General features: G+C 39.5%; 1 protein-coding gene across 8 annotated transcripts in view; it reads right to left on the bottom strand.

The window, feature by feature from the left end:
- CTBP2 (C-terminal binding protein 2) overlaps positions 1-21,596 on the bottom strand; it is a 214,878-nt gene that overhangs the window by 56,917 nt on the left and 136,365 nt on the right. For 3 of the 8 annotated variants that reach the window (XR_014156904.1, XR_014156905.1, XM_081863172.1), the window contains exon 1: positions 14,006-15,737. The exons of the other annotated variants lie outside the window; for them this stretch is intronic. Coding sequence is in view for 1 of the 3 variants with exons in the window: in XM_081863172.1 (XP_081719298.1) it covers positions 14,006-15,722 (1,717 nt within the window). In the remaining 2 variants the exon portion in view is untranslated. Of the gene's footprint in view, positions 1-14,005; positions 15,738-21,596 lie in introns of those variants that run through there. 8 annotated transcript variants of the gene reach the window in all.

Here is a 21,596-nt window from a genome sequence, read left to right as displayed (position 1 = left end):
ATTTTGTCCTAATCTTGTTGGGTATGGCTATTTCTAGGCTGTCTGACTCTCTCAATCTCAGTTACTTTTCTTTTGCTTGATATAAGTGTTTTCCTAAATCACAACAGCTGGCTGGAACAGCCCCTGCCCTTCCCTCTTTTCTCTTCAACTTTCCCTTAAAGTATAATGATTTTTAAATCCTTCCAGGCTTGAAGCCCAGTAAGCAGTAAAGCACTAAAGCCTGTCACAAAGTGATGTTTACTCCTCCAAGCTATTATTTTTTTCATATAAAACTCCTATGGAAAAAAAACCCCTCTAATACTTGTTATAGTAAGAGGAGGATTTGGAGCTCTTATGAAGGGTACTTTGTGGAAACTAAGCTAGACAACTGGCATGATATTTCATTCTTTGTTCACCTTTTAAGTGGAAAGAAATGTCATAACATGTTCCAGATTGAAACTGGGACTTTTTCTTTACCTGACTTGAAATATATTGAAGAGAAGTTTGGCTTTTTCAGCCTTGAGGGACAATAGACAATGTTTCCTACAAGACGACCACACTGACCATTAAAGATGGACTCTATGATATAATCTACTTATTGTTCATACCCTCTAAAGGTAAAGGGACCTCTGACCATTAAGTCCAGTCACGGATGACTCTGGGGTTGTGGCGCTCATCTTGCTTTACAGGCCGAGGGAGCTGGCATTTGTCTGCAGACAGTTTTTCCGGGTCATGTGGCCAGCATGACTAAGCCGCTTCTATCAAACCAGAGCAGCACATGGAAACGCCGTTTACCTTCCCGCCAGAGCAGTACCTATTTATCTACTTGCACTTGACATGCTTTCAAATTGCTAGGTTGGCAGGAGCTGGGACAGAGCAACAGGAGCTTACCCCGTCGCAGGGATTTGAACCGCCAACCTTCTGATCGGCAAGCCCTAGGCTCTGTGGTTTAGACCACAGCGCCACCTGCGTCCCTCTCTACAAACACTTTAAACTTCTCTAGATTGTGCCATTGGGCATGGCACTGTAAGATTTTACTTTATACAAGTGACATGTATTCTTACATATCAGATAGTTGTAAAGTTAAGTCAGCTAGATAAGCTGCTTGCAATTCTGACAGCATACTTTTAAATGACTATTTTGAGTTGTTATAAATCTTGAATACTATCTTTTTGCAAAAAAAAATTTAGTCCTTTTTCAAACTCATTTTAGAAAATAATCCAGCAATTATTTACATCTACATTTGCAAAATGTTCTGAAATCCTGTTCCACTGTATTTGATTTCTATTTTCTGTATAGTACTTTGAGATTCTTTTGAATATAAAGTGATTAAGAAATTTTCTAAATAAATTGAATAAATAACTACCACCAACAAGTGGCCTTCCATTCTCAATAACAAAATCCTATCCCATTGATCAAAATCGTATATTATTTTATTCACAGCATGCTGCAAAGAACATGCCACCCATGGTGAATGATCTCTGCCCCAGTTGTAGTATCTAAACTGCTTACCATGGTGTAATCACAGTGAGAGTATCCATGGTCTTTCCAGTGGGAATGGTTGCTAAGAAAGTACCCCCATGAAGGCCAGGTATAACTTTTACAACGAGAGGCAAAGCCACTTTCCACTAGGAAACTGCTCAGAGGCATCCTCAGAGACACAGAATGTCCTTTTAAAAAAGGTGTTCTTCCCTGCACTTCCAGAAGCAGATGCCACAAACTAGTTATGCCAGAAACAGTTGTGCTAATAATTATGACCAAGGAAAAGTAGACACCAAAGGTCGCAACAACAGATTGAGTACAGTGGTACCTCGGGTTACAGACGCTTCAGGTTACAGACTCCGCTAACCCAGAAATAGTACCTCGGGTTAAGAACTTTGCTTCAGGATGAGAACAGAAATCGCGCAGCGGCGGCGCGGCAGCAGGCCCCATTAGCTAAAGTGGTGCCTCAGGTTAAGAACAGTTTCAGGTTAAGAACGGACCTCCAGAACAAATCAAGTTCTTAACCCAAGGTACCACTGTACAAAAACTGGCGGCATGCCCAGCTGTTGATGCCTATTGGAATTAATGGACCTAACCTATATTCACTCATTTCAACAGGTCAAATTTAGTTGAATTCCACCCTGTGTTGCCAATCACAACTTTTTCACTCATCCTTTCAGCTGAGTTCTGCTGAGTTCGGCTTCTTTCAGAATATGGAGTAATCTTATGAAAGTTAAGGGATGGCATGCTCAATTTGGTGTATCTGCAAGCTCTGGAAGCTACTTTTTTATTCCTTTTCTTAGTATCAAGGAGTAGACAATCATTTTGTCAAAGAGCAGAGATGCTTGGATGTGTCCTTGCTCAGTTTCTCTTGCTGTCTGGAAAAGTCTGCATTGGAAGGTTTGGATTTTGTTCAGAATTCGCATGTTTTTGTTATCTGCTTTAAGAGAAGGAGGAAGTCAGGAATAAATACTGTTACACACCCAGCTCAGATTTGTCTAGACTGCCCCATTCTCATGTTTACCATGGCCATATAAGACCAACTGCTCTGTGTGAGAATACCAAGAAAGGGAAGGAGGAAGACAAATACACACCATCATAATGACTCCTTCTGTAGCATTTGTGAGCATCTTGAGCTGCTTTGGGGGCTCTAATCCAAAAGTGATACAAATCAAATAAGCGAAATAAGCGAATAACAGATAAAGGCCATCTCGAGCCTGTTTTCTTATGGTGGTAATGGTGAAGGAAAATGAAATGGTTGAATTTTCCTTCACCATTGGAAGGAATCCTAGATTCGTAGCATAGAATCATAGCATAGATTTACAGGTGAGAGCTGGGCAAAAGTTCACTCTTCTGTGTGTGGACTAAAAATATAAGAAGCTTAGTATTAATATACTCACCCCCCTTCTTTCTTTTTGTCTTTTTTTGGTTTCTTTCCTTTCCTTTTAAGATTAGTTTGGTCTTTTATTGTATTTTAAGTGGAAAACTTTTTAAAATAATGACAAAAAACCTTTCCCATGTGAAGCTGCCTCTCCTGGACATTTGCTTTCTTACAGCAGATATAACAAAACTTGTAAATATAAATATTGTGTGCTGCTTTTAGTTTCCAGAAGCACAGGCAATTTGATGATTCTTTGACAAACATCTACAGAATTCTTTAATTTCTTAGATGTGTAGGTTCATGTGCTTTATATTAATTACCAGTATTTAGGACTCTGAAAGGTATAACTTACATTTCCCGACTTTGAACCTCAGGTACTCTCCACTTAGCAGCATTACTGTTCAAACAGAATGCAACTAAACCATATTCAAAGATGTGCCAAGGGAGCAAGAAGCATATTAATCAATGAAGTGACCCTTGTTCACTTCTAATTGCCTACAACAGCAATTAGTCTTACCAGTGGATAGCTGGGAAAACCAGGAAAGAGGCACAATCGTACAGGACTTCCCTCCACCATCTCCCAAGGGGAAAGCTTTCTATCAAACCCACAATATACTTAAAGGAGACTTTTACTAACCTCCAAAAGATCTGGTTTCAGAAACAGGTCAGTCAATCATGATATCCCATTTCTCATTCGCTACTCTCAACAGAACTTAAGAATTCCTTATTTGCTCTGTACAAACTCACTGAAACAGGATATTCTCTCTCATGTATCAGTCCTATGTTTATACTACACACAGCTGTGCTTATAGGAGCATTGTGTTTTTTAACTGAGCACATATTTACAAAACTTTAAGTGTTACCTTTCCAGGAATTGCTCAGAGTTTAGGAGCTTGAACCATTTAAGACATTTCCCAAATTGCTCTCTACAAACTGATCTTACAATGACCTTCTAACACCCCAGTCCTAAGCATGTGGTGGGTCCTAAACAGTGGGTCCTAGACATGAAGGGGAGTGGCCTTTGGGTTCACATGCTTCTTCATGTAAGGTAGCTCACAAAAGATGCTTAGAAGATAACATCTGAACCAAGAATTCCCACCATGCATCTGAATGGAGTACTTCTCCCAAATCCACTTGGGGGAACCGTGGGACGTCTTGGTACACTTAGTAAGAGAAGAGGAGAGAAAGCATAATAGCTTGCCTGTATCTTAAGATCTTCAGACGAGGCCCTTCTCCAGGTACTTTCCACACTGGAACTGGGCTATAAAATTACAAAGGTTTCTTTCATCAGTGACACCTAAGTTCTGGAATGCCCTCCCTAAGGAGGCATAGCTGGTGCCTGCTTTACAAGCTTTCAGACCACAGGTTAAGCTATTTTAATCTACACAGGCATTTTTTTTAAAGTGTTATTTTGGGTTATTTTATTATTTCTTATGATGGTATTGATTTTTCTTCTTTGTTGCACATCATTATCTACATTTGTTGTTCACTACTTTGATGAAGGTGAGTATAGAAGCATTTTAACAAAATAATAAAAAAATAAAATAAATGTGAGCCTAAACAATACTTCTAATCCCTCCGTGCAAAGAAGTGATTACAACTGTTGGAAGTTTGAAGGGATTTTCTTTCAAACATTCCTTTCTTTTTCACAGTGTTAACAATTCCTGAATTTCTAGTTGACAAAGGCAAAGACCTAACTTTACATTTGACAACACTGCTCATGTGACTAATTAAAAACAATATATATTGCAGCTAATAAATTACTATGTACTCTTACACCAAATGGGAGCTGTAATTTCTCAGAATAACTTGAAATTGTCTCAAAGGGACAAAACAGAAGTTGTTTCCTCAGTGTGCTAGCTTGCTACCTCTACCATATCTTTGCGTTTAGTTGCGCTGAATGCTATTCAATTTGCTCACTTATTTATTGAGAATCCAGAGCAGAAGTCATGGCAGCTCCGAAGGAACCACTTCAAAAAAGTTAAAATTATACAAATCAGTTGATAAGTAGGAAAGGGGACCAAACTCATCTAAACTCCTGTGCAACTGTTGACTAGTAGACTATTTCCCCCCTTGAATGGACTCTTCATACACAGCCTAGCCATTTGATCCATGGGTAGTGAGGAACTTCAAGGATAGGAAGGAGGCAATGCACATGAAGTACTCTGAACACTTGCGAAGTATCTTCACAGTTAGCACTGAACAAGGCTAGAGCCAGCATAGATCATTGGGGTGGGGATAGGACACCAATTTTGCTATTGCCTGGAAGTATCCCAAACTGTGTGTTTGGCTCTTTCCACCAGTGCAAATGAGCTGTGAAGTTTTGTAACATATAATCTCTACTGGTTTGCCGACAAATATTTTAGACTTTTTATGTTTAGATTGCAGCAATCCTGTATTGCATACCTGTCAGCCAGTGGACAGCATTCCTAATGCAAATGTTCAGAAATGTCAAACAAAATTTAGTAGGCAGCTTCATTTGTCAACATGAAAAAGGAAAAAGGAACACATGAGCCAAGATCCCCCAAACCACACAACCAGTGTGTGAGGGGTTGTTTATTTATTTATTTATTTGGGGGGGGGGGAGAAGCAGATTTCCCTCGGGCGTGTCCAAGCCATGAAGAGCACACAAAGCAGCCCTCTGTATCTCAGCTATTGTGAAATAGCAATATGCTCAATATGAGCAAGCTAGTGCAATATGGTGCTGCAAAGCTCTTAATAGTGACTAGGAACATCTTAGCTTTTGCAACAGCACTGGCAGCCGATTTGTTTTCACACAGAATGCAAGGTGAAGATGCTTAACTTTAAGACCCTCCACAGCCTAGGACTCACAACATAAAACCACTTCTCCCCATATGTGGCTGGCAGCAATTATTGTCAGAAGGCTGGGCCCTGCTCCAAATGCCCTCACAATGGGAAGCAAGAACATCCGCTTTAAGGAACAAGGCCTTTATCACAACTGTCCTGAGTGCCCTCCTAGGGGAAGTGCAGAGCTCTTGTTTTGTTTTGTTTTGTACTGTTTTGTTTTGTTTTAAGAGGGTACAAAAAGAAAAAAAGGATTCTTGGTTCACAAGGCATTTGGCTGTTTGTTTATTATAGGGTGGGTGCTGTTTCCTTTCAGTTGACTTTACTAGCTTAGATTGCATTTAATATTTTTGTTACTGTGATCTCCCTTGAGCCCAGAAATGGAAGGATAAATATATTCAAAATAAATGAATAGATTTTGAAATTGTTGCTACAGCTCAGGAAATCTGAAAGTAAACACAACGTACCTTTCTCTAGGGAACCAAATAGCATGCACTTTGCTGGAGATGAGGCAGGATGGTTGATACATAAACCTGTAATTTTAGAACTATCCACATAACCACATGCAGAAAAGTTGAACAGGGTGCTGACACAGTGAGCATTACCATCCCCTTTGTAGCACTTTCTCCTGCTATCCAACCAGATCACATTCAAACCATAATTCAAACCAACTCTCTTTGGGTCTGTGTACCCACCTACATGATCACATGGAGAAATTCAGGAGTGTAAACTGACACTTAGGCATAGCAAATGTTTGCCGTTTTCTGTGTGGTACAAGTAACAGTTCATATAAAATATACTGGTTAAATGTAGCATTCTGTAATAGGAAACTGTTACGTATTTAGCGTACTTTTTCATGAAATAGTTCTAATTTTCATTTTGGTAAATTGTTCCAACATTTTAAATACTGTACAAATATTTAGTGTTTGGAATTACTGTCATTAAAGCATTAGACTAGGATTATAACCGCTTTTAGATACATTAAGAAAAATCACCCACCCGGGTACAGAATGTTTTAAAATCTTCTTTAGAAGTTGTTGGTGAGGGAGACCTCGCCAAAGAAGGAATTCCTGTATGAGGAACAGGCTGATTTAGAGCAGGTGGCTCTCTATATAAATGGAGAACATGTGTAAGGAGAAGGATGGTGAGGGATAGTTGACTGCGATGCAAGCATGTGAAGAACAGGTGCTAATATTTAGCTGGCATCCTGCTCAGAACAAAGCAGGATGGGAGTCAAGCTCGCACCTTTGTGATTTAATCACAATTCAGTAGTATAATTCATCACCTTTCATCAACATCCTATTCACATCCTCATGTATCACCGCTACAACTTCATAGATGGGGAAGACCAGTTTCTAGTGACAAAAGACACATATTTAATGGTTTCAGATATCTTCCTAAATATTACATGGACACTGTAAAGATTGGTATTTATTAAAATTTGTGAAGCAATTTTACATCTGGAAGATGAAATAAATAATTCAAGGAGTTGACAATTCTGGTTGACTCTAAAATTGCATGTGGTTTATGAAGATGAAACTGTGCATACTCTTTGTTCACTGTGCGAGTAGCATTTTGACACCTTAAGTGAGGAGAAGTCATTTGCATTCAATTTTTATTATTATTTAGAAACCTGTATTGTCATTACTCATTTTTCTGTTGTAGGATACAGCAAGCATGAGCACTACCCAAGTTAACACTAGGTTGTTAGTGGTTATCGTCGGTCAAGCCAATGTGCACATTAAGTATCATTCACCAGCTCTGTGTAGACATAATGCCACTGATCCCTTAACCATGGTTAAGAGGCTTAGGGCTGCCTCATTCTTCCTTCAAACCTACCTTCCCTTTGCACAACTAACTGTGGTGTCAAATTACATCAGCACTGAGACTAATAATGGTTATCATTAACCACAGTTAGCTTTTCATTAGCGATTGAAACCAGGATTTGAAGTTGGTTTCCAAACATTAACCTTGGTAAGTACAAGTGTAAACAAGCATGGTTGCAGCTGACAAGAAAAGGGATGAGGAAACACGCAGAAAATAGGAAGAAGGCAGCCCACAAGCTACTCCCAATTTTTTTGACCGTGGTAAAGGTGCCAGCAGCATTACATCTATTTGCTTTAGCCCAAGGAGCATATAAAGACTCTTAGGAAGATGTCACAAATCCCGAAATGTCCTGGTTCTTGGGTGTAAAAATGGCACCCAATTTTTTGCCAATTTTGGGGTCTTCCTAAAAAAAGGACCCCGCTCTCTAGCTCTCAGAAGGGCTTACATATGATCAATTAAAACAAGACAGTCCCTATCTGTAGGCTTACAATCTAAATATACATGAAAGACAAGGGAAAAGTGACAGGGAGGGAAGAAGAAAAATTTAGGCACAAATTTCTAAACAGTTGTTCCTCTAGTCACCAGCTGGCATAGTTAAGGGGCAGGAAGTGCCTGATGGAGCTGGACTTCCAGAAAAGCTAATGAAATGAGCTCTGTTTCCTATCTCTCCCAGTGAGGCAGTCTGATGGAATGGTTGCCCCCAGATGACAAATGTAAATGTTGTAATTATATATTTATCAGGCTGGTGGTCCGGCAGAAGGAGAGCTATTCCCTGTCTTTGTTGTTGTTTTTAAAATATTACCGATTTTATCTTATTTATTATATACACGGCTTAAAGAGTTTTCTGATTAAGGTAACTAACTAAAGTAAATTTAAAAAGTGCAAATTTGAATCTGAGCCAATCAGTTGTAAATATACTATGGACACAAATGTAACTTAGAAGTCTTAGGTAGGGAGGATCCACAAGTACGGGTTGTGAGGCATCTATTATTTAATGTGACAATGCTCATCACTTTTTTTGCTGGTAGTATTACTCAAACCTGGCCCGGCTTGCTTGCATCACTTAGGATTGGCTCCTACAATAATAATTATAAACTAGATTCGGTAATCAGGAACAAACTGTAGTGAAGGTTGGGCCTGAGGGCTCACCCCCCAACTTCCTTCTTCACTTGTTATAGGGGAATGAAAGCTTCTATTTTCACTTTTGATTAAATCCCAGTTTCCTGTTACGTACAAACTCAGAGCACCGTCAATTATTCTAACTCCAATTGCTTAAAACAAAGTAGGATTAAACTGTGCTTCTGATCTCCCCATCCCATATCAAGGAGTGACAGAAAAGACATCTGAAAACTGTAAATTTACTGTCAACAAGTGGGACTGCTAGCTGCTGTAGCTTTGTCACAAGTCTCATAATTTAAAAAAGTTTATTTTAAAGTCTAAATTCATGACTATTCTATTTATTTTTTGTGTGCTTTCCAAAGTGTTTTTCTAGCCAAAGCTTGAAACTATGGCAGACGTGAAAGGCATTTAAAACAGTTGGCAATGCTGGGTGAGCAAGGTTAAGCTTTTACATTTTCAGAGAGAATTGCTTGGCAAAGGAATTAAGTTTACAGCCCATCTTTGTAAGTGATGTTGCAGAGTTCCAGAATTGGAGGTGAAGGGCTGGGAAGCGAGCCTCCCCCAGTCTGGCAATAACATAACTTTTATGATATGAGCCCAATTTCAGCTAGACTTGTAAATAAGCTTGGCAAATCTGATCTGCCCCCCATCCCCTTCCAGTAGCAGCAACAGTGTTGTGGAAGTGCAATGATGCCCAAAAACCTGACTGCAAACAGAAAGCTGCTGGTGAAAAATTGTAAGAATTGTAATTATACAGGACCCAGCAGCCCTGACAAACTACAATGCTCTGAGAGCTGAGCAGTTTGTGTTGGTAAGGCTTTGAGAACCAATGAAAACCCAAGGAGTAGCCCTATTCCTCTCCTCCTTGTTTGTCCATTCACATCCCTGCATACCTACATGCCGCCTGCTGCTGCTGCTGCTGCTGCTGCTGGAGAGTTAGGCAATGGGTATGGAGGCTCAGACAATCAAGGGCTAGCAGGAACAGATTTGTAATGATTTTAGAAAAAAATTCGCGAACCCCTTTTTTCTTTTAAAACAGGAAAAAAGCTTGGAAAGAATGAGCCCTTCCCAGATTGATGTTAGACCAGTTTCCCTACCTCTAGTTTTCACATCAACTCCTTGAGTTTCTTGTCTATGCCATCTTATTATATATATTTTTATGTATTTATAGAAATATTTCCATACTGCTATTCATAAAATATATCAGAGCAGTTTGCAACAACAGTACACAAAACCATATAAAGAAGTTTAAACCAGAAATCAGCTATTGTGGAAAGATGAATTCCAAATCACCTGAACAGGCCTGATGGAATAGAAAAGTCTTCAGTGGGCATTTAAAAGTTGAAACCTGCTGATTCTCTATTGGCTGAGTATTCAACAGTATTGTGCCGATTACACTAAAGGCTCAGTTCCTTGCATTTGTCAAATGATCCCTGCCAACTCAGGGGACGACCAGTGGTGCTTCTGCAGATTATCTCAGTGGCCAAACTGGGAAATAAGGGTCCCTGAGGCGCCCTAGACCTATGTCATTCAGGACTCTTTAAATTAATACAAGGAGCTTGAAACTGGCTCAGTTGTAGATACATTGGCTTGCATAATTAAACAAAATATATAATAACAACTTACTGCTGAAGTCAGTGTCCTTGAGCCTGAATTGCTGTAACTGAAAAGGCAAAAACTGAAAGGCATGAAGCTATAAATTGAGTGAACTGATTTTTAAAATACATCTCATTTAAGATATTCAATGGAAGCCAACCTTGCATAGGTAGACTTCAGCTCTTCCTCAACTCTCTGGGAACAGATTTTGAGGCTGCTGGGGGGGGGGGAGAGAGGAAAAGTCCATAAGCAGGCATCTGTTCTATATGTGCATGGACAGCATTAGTTACAATCTTTTATATATCATCAATGCAATCTTATGTATGTTTACGCAGATGCAAGTCTCACTCTGGTTCAATTGGGATTGCTCTCTAGAAGGTGTGTTACAACTGAAGCTACCAATTAAATCTTTACATTTTAAAATCAAGTTCACTAGAAGCTTATGATATCTATATACTTCAACCAATCTTTATATGCTAACAGTGCAGCCAATGAGTGGAAATCCCTTCAATTTAAGGGGGAAATCTGATTAACAACGCAAACCTTTACATGTTTACTTGAAAGTAACGGAGCAACCCAAGCCCCTGCAGGGCAGCTATTGCGGGGCAGAGCCATTACCCCATATGCATCCCTGCCACTGGTGCTGGCTGGGTTGGGAAGCAGAGGCAAATTGTTGCTCCAGCCTGGAGCTGGCGCAGCAATCATGTCGGAAGCCATCAAGTGATGGTAGTGAAAGGTTGGCTCGGAATCTGTTGGAGCCCACATATGTCTAGCTTCTCCTCCTGCCTTGGAACGAACCCCCCCCCCAAGGGTTTGGGGTCCCTTTGAATTCAAGGGGGTTTACACATTAATAAGTGCATGTAGGATTAGAGCCTAACAATGTCATCTTTTATATATCTACTCAGAAGTAAGTACCATACAGGACTGCAGCCTAAGCTAACATTTACACTGTGGTTCAGATACCTTAAAAAAAGTTAAGGTTCCCTTGGCATTCATCTCATAGCAGAAAATGTAAGATAATATATAAACATTCTACCACTGGCCAATTCTGCACCCCGACTATGACCTTGCAACTGTGTTTTTAAATGTTATAAGCATGTACTTTTGTTCAAGTACCTTTCCTGAGCATTATTTGAGAATGTTTTAAAATAAAGATTTATATTTCTTCATTATTAAGATACCCTGGAACTTCATTTCACCCATGTTTCTGTAATCAATGGATCTTACCTTAACTCCTAGATTAAATTTGCATTTTAAGAAGAGGGGCAAATACCTTTCTTCATTGTTTTGGACAGAAAAAGAAACAGAACAAAACAAAAATGGAAGGGGGGGAATTAGCAGAAGGTCCTACTTCAGCTAAACCTTTGCAGTGACTTCAATAGAAAGATAATCTTTCTGTGATTATGACCAAACCCTCTCGTTGCTTAGCAACACATAATTAAGGAATATGTTTTCAGATCCGCTTTGCAAGCTGGCCATTATCAGATGAAATTACTGGAGCAACAAATGTCATCCTCATGCAAATGAATTGGTTGTAGAGAAAAAATGTTTGAGTCAAGAAGGAGGCTGCTCACATCTCAACAATGTTGTTGGTATTGTCTTATAAACAGACTAACACATTAAAAAGGGAAAACAGCTATAGATTTCCCCACCACCACCAAAATATGCATCCCTGAAGTCTTAATAAGAGTGATGAAGGACTAAGCGGTAAAGAGAGAGATATTCTGAAGTGTACGACATATTATCTATATTCAGAGGCATTTGTTTTCAGGGCACATAATGTGTGATCAAACCATTTCCACCATGTTTAGAAAGAACGCCTGCCTTAATCTTAAAAGTGCATAAACTCTACTGAAAAATATTGCGCTCACAAGCTACCAGAAGCAACCAGAAGCTTTTACCTACAGTATGACTTGCACAGGGTCGCTATTTGCTTTTTGTATTATGTCTGAAGTTTCTGAAGGAACACTAGATTATCAATTAAAGATGCACTGGATAACAGCTGTGACAAAATGTTGGCCTTTCCAAAAAACATTTTATTACTCCCAAAATGAAAAATTCTGAATCTGTTTACAAGAAATCATTCAGAAATTGTTCTACCTGAACAGTCTTTAGAAGCTTTCATTTACAACCAAGCCCAGTTAAAATGGCAGTCACAAGGGCTCTTCTTACCAACGTTGCTAAAAACATCATTTTAAGCAAATGAAACATTTTCACAACCCTAGCTTCAAATACTTTCAAAAGCATTTATTTATTTATTTTTAAAAGCAGTATACTCTGTTTCTAATATATCTGTACATATGGCATTCTCATATATTCAAGGTATTTCTACATATGTATTTATTTCACACATCGTGAAATCTAAACTAAGAGCAATCTGTGCTTTAAAAAGCGTAAGAGCAAAAGTGGAACATTGCAACTTTTATCAGTTCCACTTTTAAAATGACACTGTGTCATTGTTCAGACATTGTTTTTACGCTCATAGATAGTACACTTTGGGGCACAAGCCAAATGTAAGTACTTTTAAATCTATTTTATCATAACAGAAGTGAGTTAAAGTATATGCTTAATTCTCCTATTGAAATCAATTGGATTTAAAATATGCTGCACCATGGTTGGATTGTGTCCTTTGTTAAGTCACTCACTTTCAATAAACATGCAGATCAATCCTAAAAACATTTACTTAGAAGAAAATTCCCCTTAATTTAAAGGGATTTAATCCCAGTAGCTGCACACAGCATTAGGCACAAGTCAAATTATACAATTTACTAATCTGAGGCAATTTCTACAATTTCATTGATGGCAAATGTTTTCACTGGGTTTTAATTGAATGTAACCCATGCTAAGGGTTATCTGCCAGTTATTTTCTTTCATTGCAAATTCAATTCCATGGACTATATATATATGTGCTTAGCTTCATCAATGTTAGAAACTTATCAGTTTATGCATTCTGTATACAGCTTATAAAACCTGTAGGCAGGAAAGGAATTTTAGGAGCATTCCCACCTTTTAATTAATTAGTTTCTATATTGCCCTTCATCCAAGGATGACGGTTTGCAGTATAAAAAACCCCAAAAATAATAACATGGTAACAAACATAACAAATAACCCCCACCACAAAGTATTTATTTACCTAGTAGTTAATGATTGACTTTAGCATTAAATGCAGACTTATTTTGTTAACTGCTTCTATAGCCATAAGTAATTCCAATAAGAAATCAACAGCATAGTGTTTTATTTGAAAAATCTTATTGAATAAAGAAAGGGAAAAAAGAAAAATCAATCCAAAAGGAATAATGATTACTGTCCAAGCTGGGGAGTTCCAGGATCACATCATTAGTTACTTGATAAGTTACTTGATAAATTTCATCAAGGAAACACTAACTGTTTCCTCTGAAAAGCACACTTGTGCTGATAACAACTGGGGGAAATCAGTCTAAAAATGAAACCTTTCAGCCTAATTGCCCTAGAAAGTGTTTAGTATCTAATCTTCTGTCCCTTGCAAATAACAGAAGCTGCAAGTGTCACTGTGAAATGATGGTTTGGCACACTTGCCATTTTTATCTGCTGTGAACTAAGAAATTTTTTTAAAAAGCTAAATTAAGTCACACTGTGCATCCTCATGCTGGAATTATTTATTACGGTATATACCAGGTAGATTAATGACTCTTTAGGTTGGTGCAGGTAAGAATATATACATATATAACAGTTTATTTCTAAGGCTATTGGTATGCTGATTCCCCCTCCCAGTAATTAAACATGAATACAACAATTCTAAAAGAAACCATATAAAGTAATATACTTTAAAGTAATTACTTGGTTCAGGCGATGCCATGGTGGAGACAATGACTGGTGGCCCTGTGCGCCTTGTGGTTTTCTGATATGGAGAGTGCTGCATTGGAAAACTTGGTCCTGCTGGCACCAGGTTGGGCTCCATTTGGGTTCCTTGTTTTCGAATGAGTTGGGGGCTGTTGTGAGGACTGTGCATTGGGGACAATGGAGGATTCCTTTCCCGCTTCATCAGCTCCATGGGTACTGTGTATGTGGTCGAATATGCTGTTTTGGGACTTGGGTGTGGATTTGTTTGCAGTGCATTCATGGCTATTCCAGCTGGAGCAGTATAGCCAGTTGCTTGTCGGGTGTGCATATTGCACGGGCCAGAAGCACTGTATCCAGAGTTGAGAAGAAAAGGAGCACCTTGATGGGGTAAGCCAGACGCAGGGTAAGTTGCAGTTTCTAGAAGGTGTTGTGTCGGAGCACTAGATGGACGGCGAGTTATTTCTGCTACTCTTGGGGACACGGGCTGCATAGAAGCAGCTGCAGGTGGGTGCATCACTGCACCATCTGCCATTGGGCTGGTGGCTGGGTGCATCGCATACTCATTCTGGAGCAATTCGCTTCGGTGACTAAAGCTGTTAGACCTGTGTCTGGGACGGATGATGGTGCTTTTCCTTTCCTGCCTCTGCATCTGCATCTCTGCTTTGTAAATATGGGCAATTCTAGAAAGCACTCTCGCCTGCCCTAGATTCGGAGCAACTGATTTTATGTCATTCTCCTCCATCATCGCCAGCATGCTTGGAGAATCAAATCCCTGCTGCAGCAAGGCATTGAGCGTGCTTTCGGATACTCCTTCAGAACGCAGAAGTGCCAAGAACTCTGGATCCACATTCCTTTTAATGTCTTGTCCTGGGAAAGGTGGAGGCACCTGAGTTTGTGAAGGAGTTGTGGCTGTTTCGCAGCTGTCATAAGGAGCTTTTGCACCGACCGTCTCCCGGACTGGTCCATAACCACGGTTTATGCTTCCATCAGGAGCTGCCGTTGAGTTTGGATCAACTACCAAACATGTTGGGGTAACTTGCCTACCGGCTGCAGCATCTATAGATCTGTCCACTGTGTCATTATAAGCTGGCCGGTTCAGGAATGCTGGAGGTTCTGCCCCATACCTGGGCATCGGAGGTTCAACACCATATCTTGCATGAGAAGGATCTCTGTTTCGAATCCTCTGCGCCTCGGGGACCATCTTAGTCATTGGATCTCTATACATGCGGCTGGCTTCATGCGGGGCAGGTGACCGGACTTGCATCTGATCCCAAGCCAATCTGCCATAATTCGGTAATGGTCTGTTAATCATGTGGTCTCTATAGTAGCGTGGATCTTTAGGTGATCTGGCAGCTAGCGAAGGGTCACTGTAGTAATCCTGAGGTGGCAAGGAACTTCGTGCAGACATTGTAGGCTGTCTGTCGTAGTAAGAAAACTCAGGGACGGAACCTTTCCGCAAAGGACCTTGGTGAAAAACTGGCTCCTGGTATGGATATGGCTCCTGCTTCAGTTCCGCACCTCCCTGCAAGATGATATCGTGTGGTCTTTGGGTTGGCTGCTCATACCAAACTCCCTCACCACCGTAGGTTAAAGAATTCCTTCTCCCCGGAGGTCTCTGGTAGTCGAACGAACTTTCATTCTCCCAATTGCCTTCATACCATCCTGCAGCATCCCAGCTCTGAGAGCGGCCAATGTGTTTGCTTGGAATTGGCATTGGTACACAGCAATGTTCAGCTTAAATAATGGCAAGCAAGCTCTCTTGTTAAAGCTTCAGTTACACGCATAAAAAAAGCAAAAACAAACAAACAAAATGCACTGTATTTGAATCCTTCTGCAGCTTCAAGAAACAGCCCAACAGGTGGTTTACGATTTCAAAGTGTTGCCTGAATTATTAATTCTTCGAAACATAAGTAGACAAAACACAGAAAGACCCAACAGTAACCCAGCCTGGCTCCAAAAACTGCAGAATGGAAAGGTCTTTCCTGTACAATTCAGAAACAGAAAAGGGATGCTGCACTTAATCCAGATGGTTTATCCCTTCCTGCTTGGGATGGCTTGCTCACATGGACAACTAGTCAAACAGTGTGTGGGGATTAAGGGATAAATAAAGCCCCTAAAGCTTTTGTTCCATGTGACACCATTTGAGCCTGATGCAACCTACTGCACTGGCTGACCCAGACACCTCTGTATATATTCTTCCTCTGATCATAGCTACTACATGCTATTTATATTTATTTGTTTTCTATGCATAACACAGGATTCCTTTAAGATTTTACCTTCCCTCTCCCATGGCAGGAAAATAAAGGGGGTGGGGAGAGTGGCAAGGGAGCTTCAATGTCAATTCAATCTTAATCCATTCTGATGAAATGCTAATCCACTATACAGAGCTAAAGACAAATTAAATAGGAGCAGGCATGCTGGCCCCAAACAAGGCTGAAGCAAGATATACAAATATATAAGATCATGAGTAGAAACAATCTAGGTATTGGGAAAACACGTGATGAACACTGCACATTTTTTGAAAAATTACTGGGGGATCAGGGGAAGGGACAGGGAAGATGAGAGGCCAGTTTGAAATTAGCTCCACTAATTATTCTCCAAAACGATTCTTCATATTATTACCATAATTCTCAAATCCTTTCATCATCCCAGGAAAGAAAATTGCCAAGGTGTAATCTGGAATTTATAATTTTAAGACCTGAGAAGAGGTCACAGAAAAGGGAGGATGAAAGGCTCTCAAGTCTTAGTATTACAAAGCTGAAAGAAGAGAATGGACATTATATATTGTTCACCGGTACACTATTTAAACGCACACAACACACATACTTTATGCACAGCAGACACAATTATTATATTTTTATCACTGCAATGTTAATGTGGACACTAAGAGGTGGAAGGAATAAGACAGATGTACAGTATTTGGTCTTTTCAAACCTACTGAACATTTTTACACTTCATTAATATTTAAGAAAATTACAACAAACACTTTATAATAGTCAACTTTAAAATAGTCAACAGAATGCAAGTAGCCCTGGCTATCTTGAATCCTGGTTGCTAGAACATTTTAAAAAAAGATTCACCAACACATTTGCTATGCTATGTTGTGTACATTAAAACTACAGAACATACTGAATGATAATATTGTTTCCTTTCTCCATAAAAAGTACAGATATGCATGCAAGTGTTAGGCTGAGATCTTGAAGAAAAAATAGCACAACAGTCACCTTCTTTTGGTGGTTGTTAGGTCATCTTGTGCATTTCTAGGGCTAATCCACAATAAAATGTTTGAAGCTCAAGCCGTCACATGATGGCGTATTTTGCTATTATGATAGCTAAGTCACTAATGCAGTCTAATGCATCTATCATACAAATACCTCTGGGCTATATTTCTGACCCAAATACAGACAGGATGTCGTAGTAATCCCCCCACCCCCCTGCAGTAAATAGTACAAATCCTCTTCATCACACACTTAAGAATTTCACATACAAATGCAACACATTTAAAAACTGCCCTCTACTAGATTATTCTTGCATTAGTATTATTAGAATATTTATGACATGCAACTACTTGAAAGTCAAATATATTGGAAGAGGTTTTCTTGCCTTAATAAGAATTAGAGAATACATGACAGGCAGCTGTCAGAAAGTCTAGTTCTTTGAATGAGGTTTATGAGTTTTAGCCTAGGCATGTGGGCACAGTAACTAGCCTGTCACCTATCTAGTCAGTGAAGGAAAATACCTAAGAAAATGAAACATTTTTTTCAAGTCATTTTTAGAAGCAGTTTTCTGTTTTTACTTTTAATGGAATGAAGACTGATTTCCTTAAATTTGTTTTACTTCTGTAGCATCCTTTGTCTTTCCCTATCAAACTCTGTTAATGCTACTAGATTTTGCGTCATTAATGTTGATATGAGGTTGTTTTTTAATACCTTTTGAGTCTTTTGTAAGAGTAGCAGAATCAATGTTCTCCTGGCTAAAGCTGCAATCATAAACCTAGTTATTTGGGAGCAAGCCTCATTACATTCAACCCAATACTATTCAAAATACAAATTGTGCAACCTATATATTAATTGAGCAGTGTAGCTACCCAATAATAAATGTGTTCAGCCTCCAAAAAGGAGCATATAGTCTTCAACAGATTTCATGTCTCTCAGATATCCATGAAAAATTATTCTGAGCTATCTTTGAAAATCATTTTCTCCAGAATCTAAAACGGTCTACCCAAAAATTACTAGATATTCAGTTAAAAACTCATTTTGAGTGTTAAAAGAATTTGGAAACAATCCTACAATAAAAGCCTGGATTTATCTAACACACTACAGATCAGGCATGAGAAGTTTGGTTTATTAATAATTGTCAGAATATTGATCCTTGACCTGTCTGTATAAATCAGAATAATTTTTCATTATATGCTTTTACTGAAAAGCTTAATAGCTTTAGTCTAAAGGCTTCTCTTGGGTAGTGCTACTCAGTTACTAGAATGACATTTGCACATGTTTGTGGTGAAACAAACTGGGATGGCATTTTTAAATTTTAAAAAACCAAAATAAATAAGTTTCCTATATAGCAATCCTAACCAGCCACTGAAGGCCAGCTGTGGGGGGGGGGGTTAAGCATGGGGAAGAAGTGTTTCTTTAGGGGGGCAGAATGATTAGAATCACAGAATTATAGTGCTGGAAGGAACCCCAAGGGTCATCTGTTCCAACTCTCTGCAACACAGGAATCTTTTTGCCCAACATGGGACTCAAACCCACAATCCTGAGATTAGGAGTTTCATGTTCTAGCGGCTGAGCTATCCCAGGGATTTTTAAAAGACCATACAGTGCCCAAGGGTTACATTATTTATCTGTACAATGTTGTCGTATGTTCAAAGAACTGAAAAAGAAAATATGCCTAGAACAGAAAATTTAGGTTTCAATACGGTCTAATGAATAAAAGGTAGTTTTCTCCTTCATTCACTGTGGGGGAGAAAACCTATAATACCTCTATTTGTCACCATATTGGGACCAAGATGGCATCAATTTCCTTCCAGTTTTATAGGTGGGCTCTTGCACACCACTGCAAAAAAAGATGTCCTCTCTTCCCTTGCTGCCAAAGTAAGATGACCTCTGGCACTTCTATCCAGAAACCCCAGCCTCTAAAAGCATTTATGAATTAGATTTCTTTCCCGCCCTTTCCCCCCAAACACAATTTAAAACATTAAATTTAAAACACAATTTAAAAATTAGCAACTGTGAGGGTATGTGATGGCTTTTAAATGTATTTCACAACTGCTCGTTTTAAGATTGCAAATGCCGGTATCTTTTAGCTGTCAAATGTCTGGGTAAAGAAAAATGTTATTAACATATTCCTCTTGAAAGTCAGTATTGAGGGAGACAGACCACCCACTTCGCCAGGCAGTGGGGAACTGTCACCAAGAAGGACCTGTCATGGGTCAACGACAACTGGGCAGCAGTCAGAAGCGGTGGCACCAACAGGACCATTAGCCCAGTTTTCCAAGAGTTTGTACTGGTATGGGGAGCAGCGCCAGCATGAGAGTTCTTCTTGGGAATATGTCCTTATATTGGAGGTACTGGAAAACACGTCCCCAGGGTAACGAGAGCACATGCTTCTAAAAGAACAAGCCTTAAAGGTAAAATTAGTCCATATATGATTTTAAATCCAAAGGATCTTTCACATTTTTGTAGTCTCCACTTCACATTGTCATAGAGCATGCCTCTGTGTATAGACAACAGTGGGTTTGTTTTTTGAAAAACCTGACAGCACAACGGTAAATATCCCTTTCCCTGTGACAAAATAACATTTGTTGTGCCTACCACAGTCCTTGTTTAACAGGTTTTGTCATTTTCCATGGCACTTTTAAGCTTAGCCAAAACTTGTTTCCAAGAAGGAAACGAACACTGCTGCAATACACAGGTATACACAGTGGTTATGGTTTTCGCAAGCTGCTATTGGGTAGTGTCTGTAGTGGGTTACAAAAACACACAAATTGCTGGAGAACTTTTGGAACAGTTGTTAAACCTTAAAAAAAAATGAATTCAAGAATGAGTGCTTATTCCACTCTTTTCTATATGTATTGTCCTAGAACCTTAAAGGCAGCCAGGGGGAGGGTGATGCAAGTCCACAGCCATTTCAAGAACATTTTCTTATTTAACAAAACCAACTAAATTTCTTTTAACAGTGTGAACTCCCTTATGTCTAAAGGGAAACAAGATACTTCCTCTTGTACCAGGGCCACCTCCTCCCTTGTTATATCTGTATATTAGTGAACTACTGAAGGAAGATCAGGGGCATTGCTGTAGCAGGAAAGGTGCTTCTGCTCCACAAAGCTAGTCAAATGCACACAGCTTCAGAATACAAACTTTCTTTTTTGTTTAACAGAGCTAGAGGCTTCTAGTGATTGCAGAGATTTATTCTTGAATACAAAATGGCTTGGGAGCTACAACATGACGAAGAAAACCCCAACTCTGCCCTGTGTTTCACATTTAATTAATTCTGAATCCTACCAGAGATATCTGATTTCCACTTTGGGGGTTAGACACCCACAGAATTAGAGCATCTTGGGGAGGGGCTGTGGCTCAATGGTACGAGTGCATGCAAAAGGATCCAACCTCAACCCACAGCTTCTCTAGACTGGGCTCGGAAAAGACTCCAGTCTGAAATCCTTAAGATCTGCTGCCAGTCAGCTTTGACAGCGCTGAAGTAGACTAACCAATGCCTGACTTGGCATAATACAGCATGTTAACAAGTACTCTGTCTAGAGAACATTGCAGCTTCCTATGTAGATATTTAAATGTTTCCCAGGATCTGTCTATACTTTTCAGCATGTAACATGAAAACCAAGTCTTTTTTTAAAAAAAAAACAAGACACAATAAACATTTTGGAATTGTGTGTTGAGAAAAACAAACGCAAGCAAAATTATGTTCTCTCTTTATTGCTGCCTTTGTTACAAAAGAGGTAAAGCTCAGCGAGTTGTCAGGGCTTCATTCACCTGTTTTACGCTTCACCAAATGTAATGTACAAGATGTTTATCTACACAGCTTGTGTCACATCTATCTCATACTCTAAATTTCCTCATATAGATTTCTCTGTACTCAAACTTTAGATGCTGTAAGAAAAGGGAGCAACAGGTGCACAGTTTGGAGAATTACATAGAAATGACTGCACATCTGCCTCCTTTGAAGCCTATGTAGCATCTCCTTTGTGGGTTAAGGAATTTCACTTAAACCTGTGGGGAGCATTCATTCTAACTACATATATACTGCTACTAACTAGTCTGGCCATCTGTAAGAGTGGGCTAAAATCCTGCCAGGCAAGGGTGGCTAACTTATCCACCCACCCACCCCCAAGCTGTTGGACAACAATTTCCATCATCATTGACAGTGATGATTAGGGTCAGTGGAAGTTGGAACCCATAAATGTCTGGTGGGCCAAAGGTTAGCCACTTACAAAGATTAATCTATCCTGGATTTTAAATGAATTCAATGAGGTATAAACACTACCAGTGCAAACTACCATTTATTTGCTAACAGGGATTGCAGGCAGTCTGCTGCCTTCTACAGTTCTGCTTCCCAGCCAAGCCAGGCT

Source organism: Podarcis erhardii (assembly GCF_964252035.2).
Source record: "Podarcis erhardii genome assembly, chromosome: 5".
Classification (NCBI taxonomy): Eukaryota; Metazoa; Chordata; class Lepidosauria; order Squamata; family Lacertidae; genus Podarcis; species Podarcis erhardii.
The sequence above is the reverse complement of the archived record's forward strand: the minus strand, read 5'-3'. Positions and strand labels throughout refer to the sequence as shown.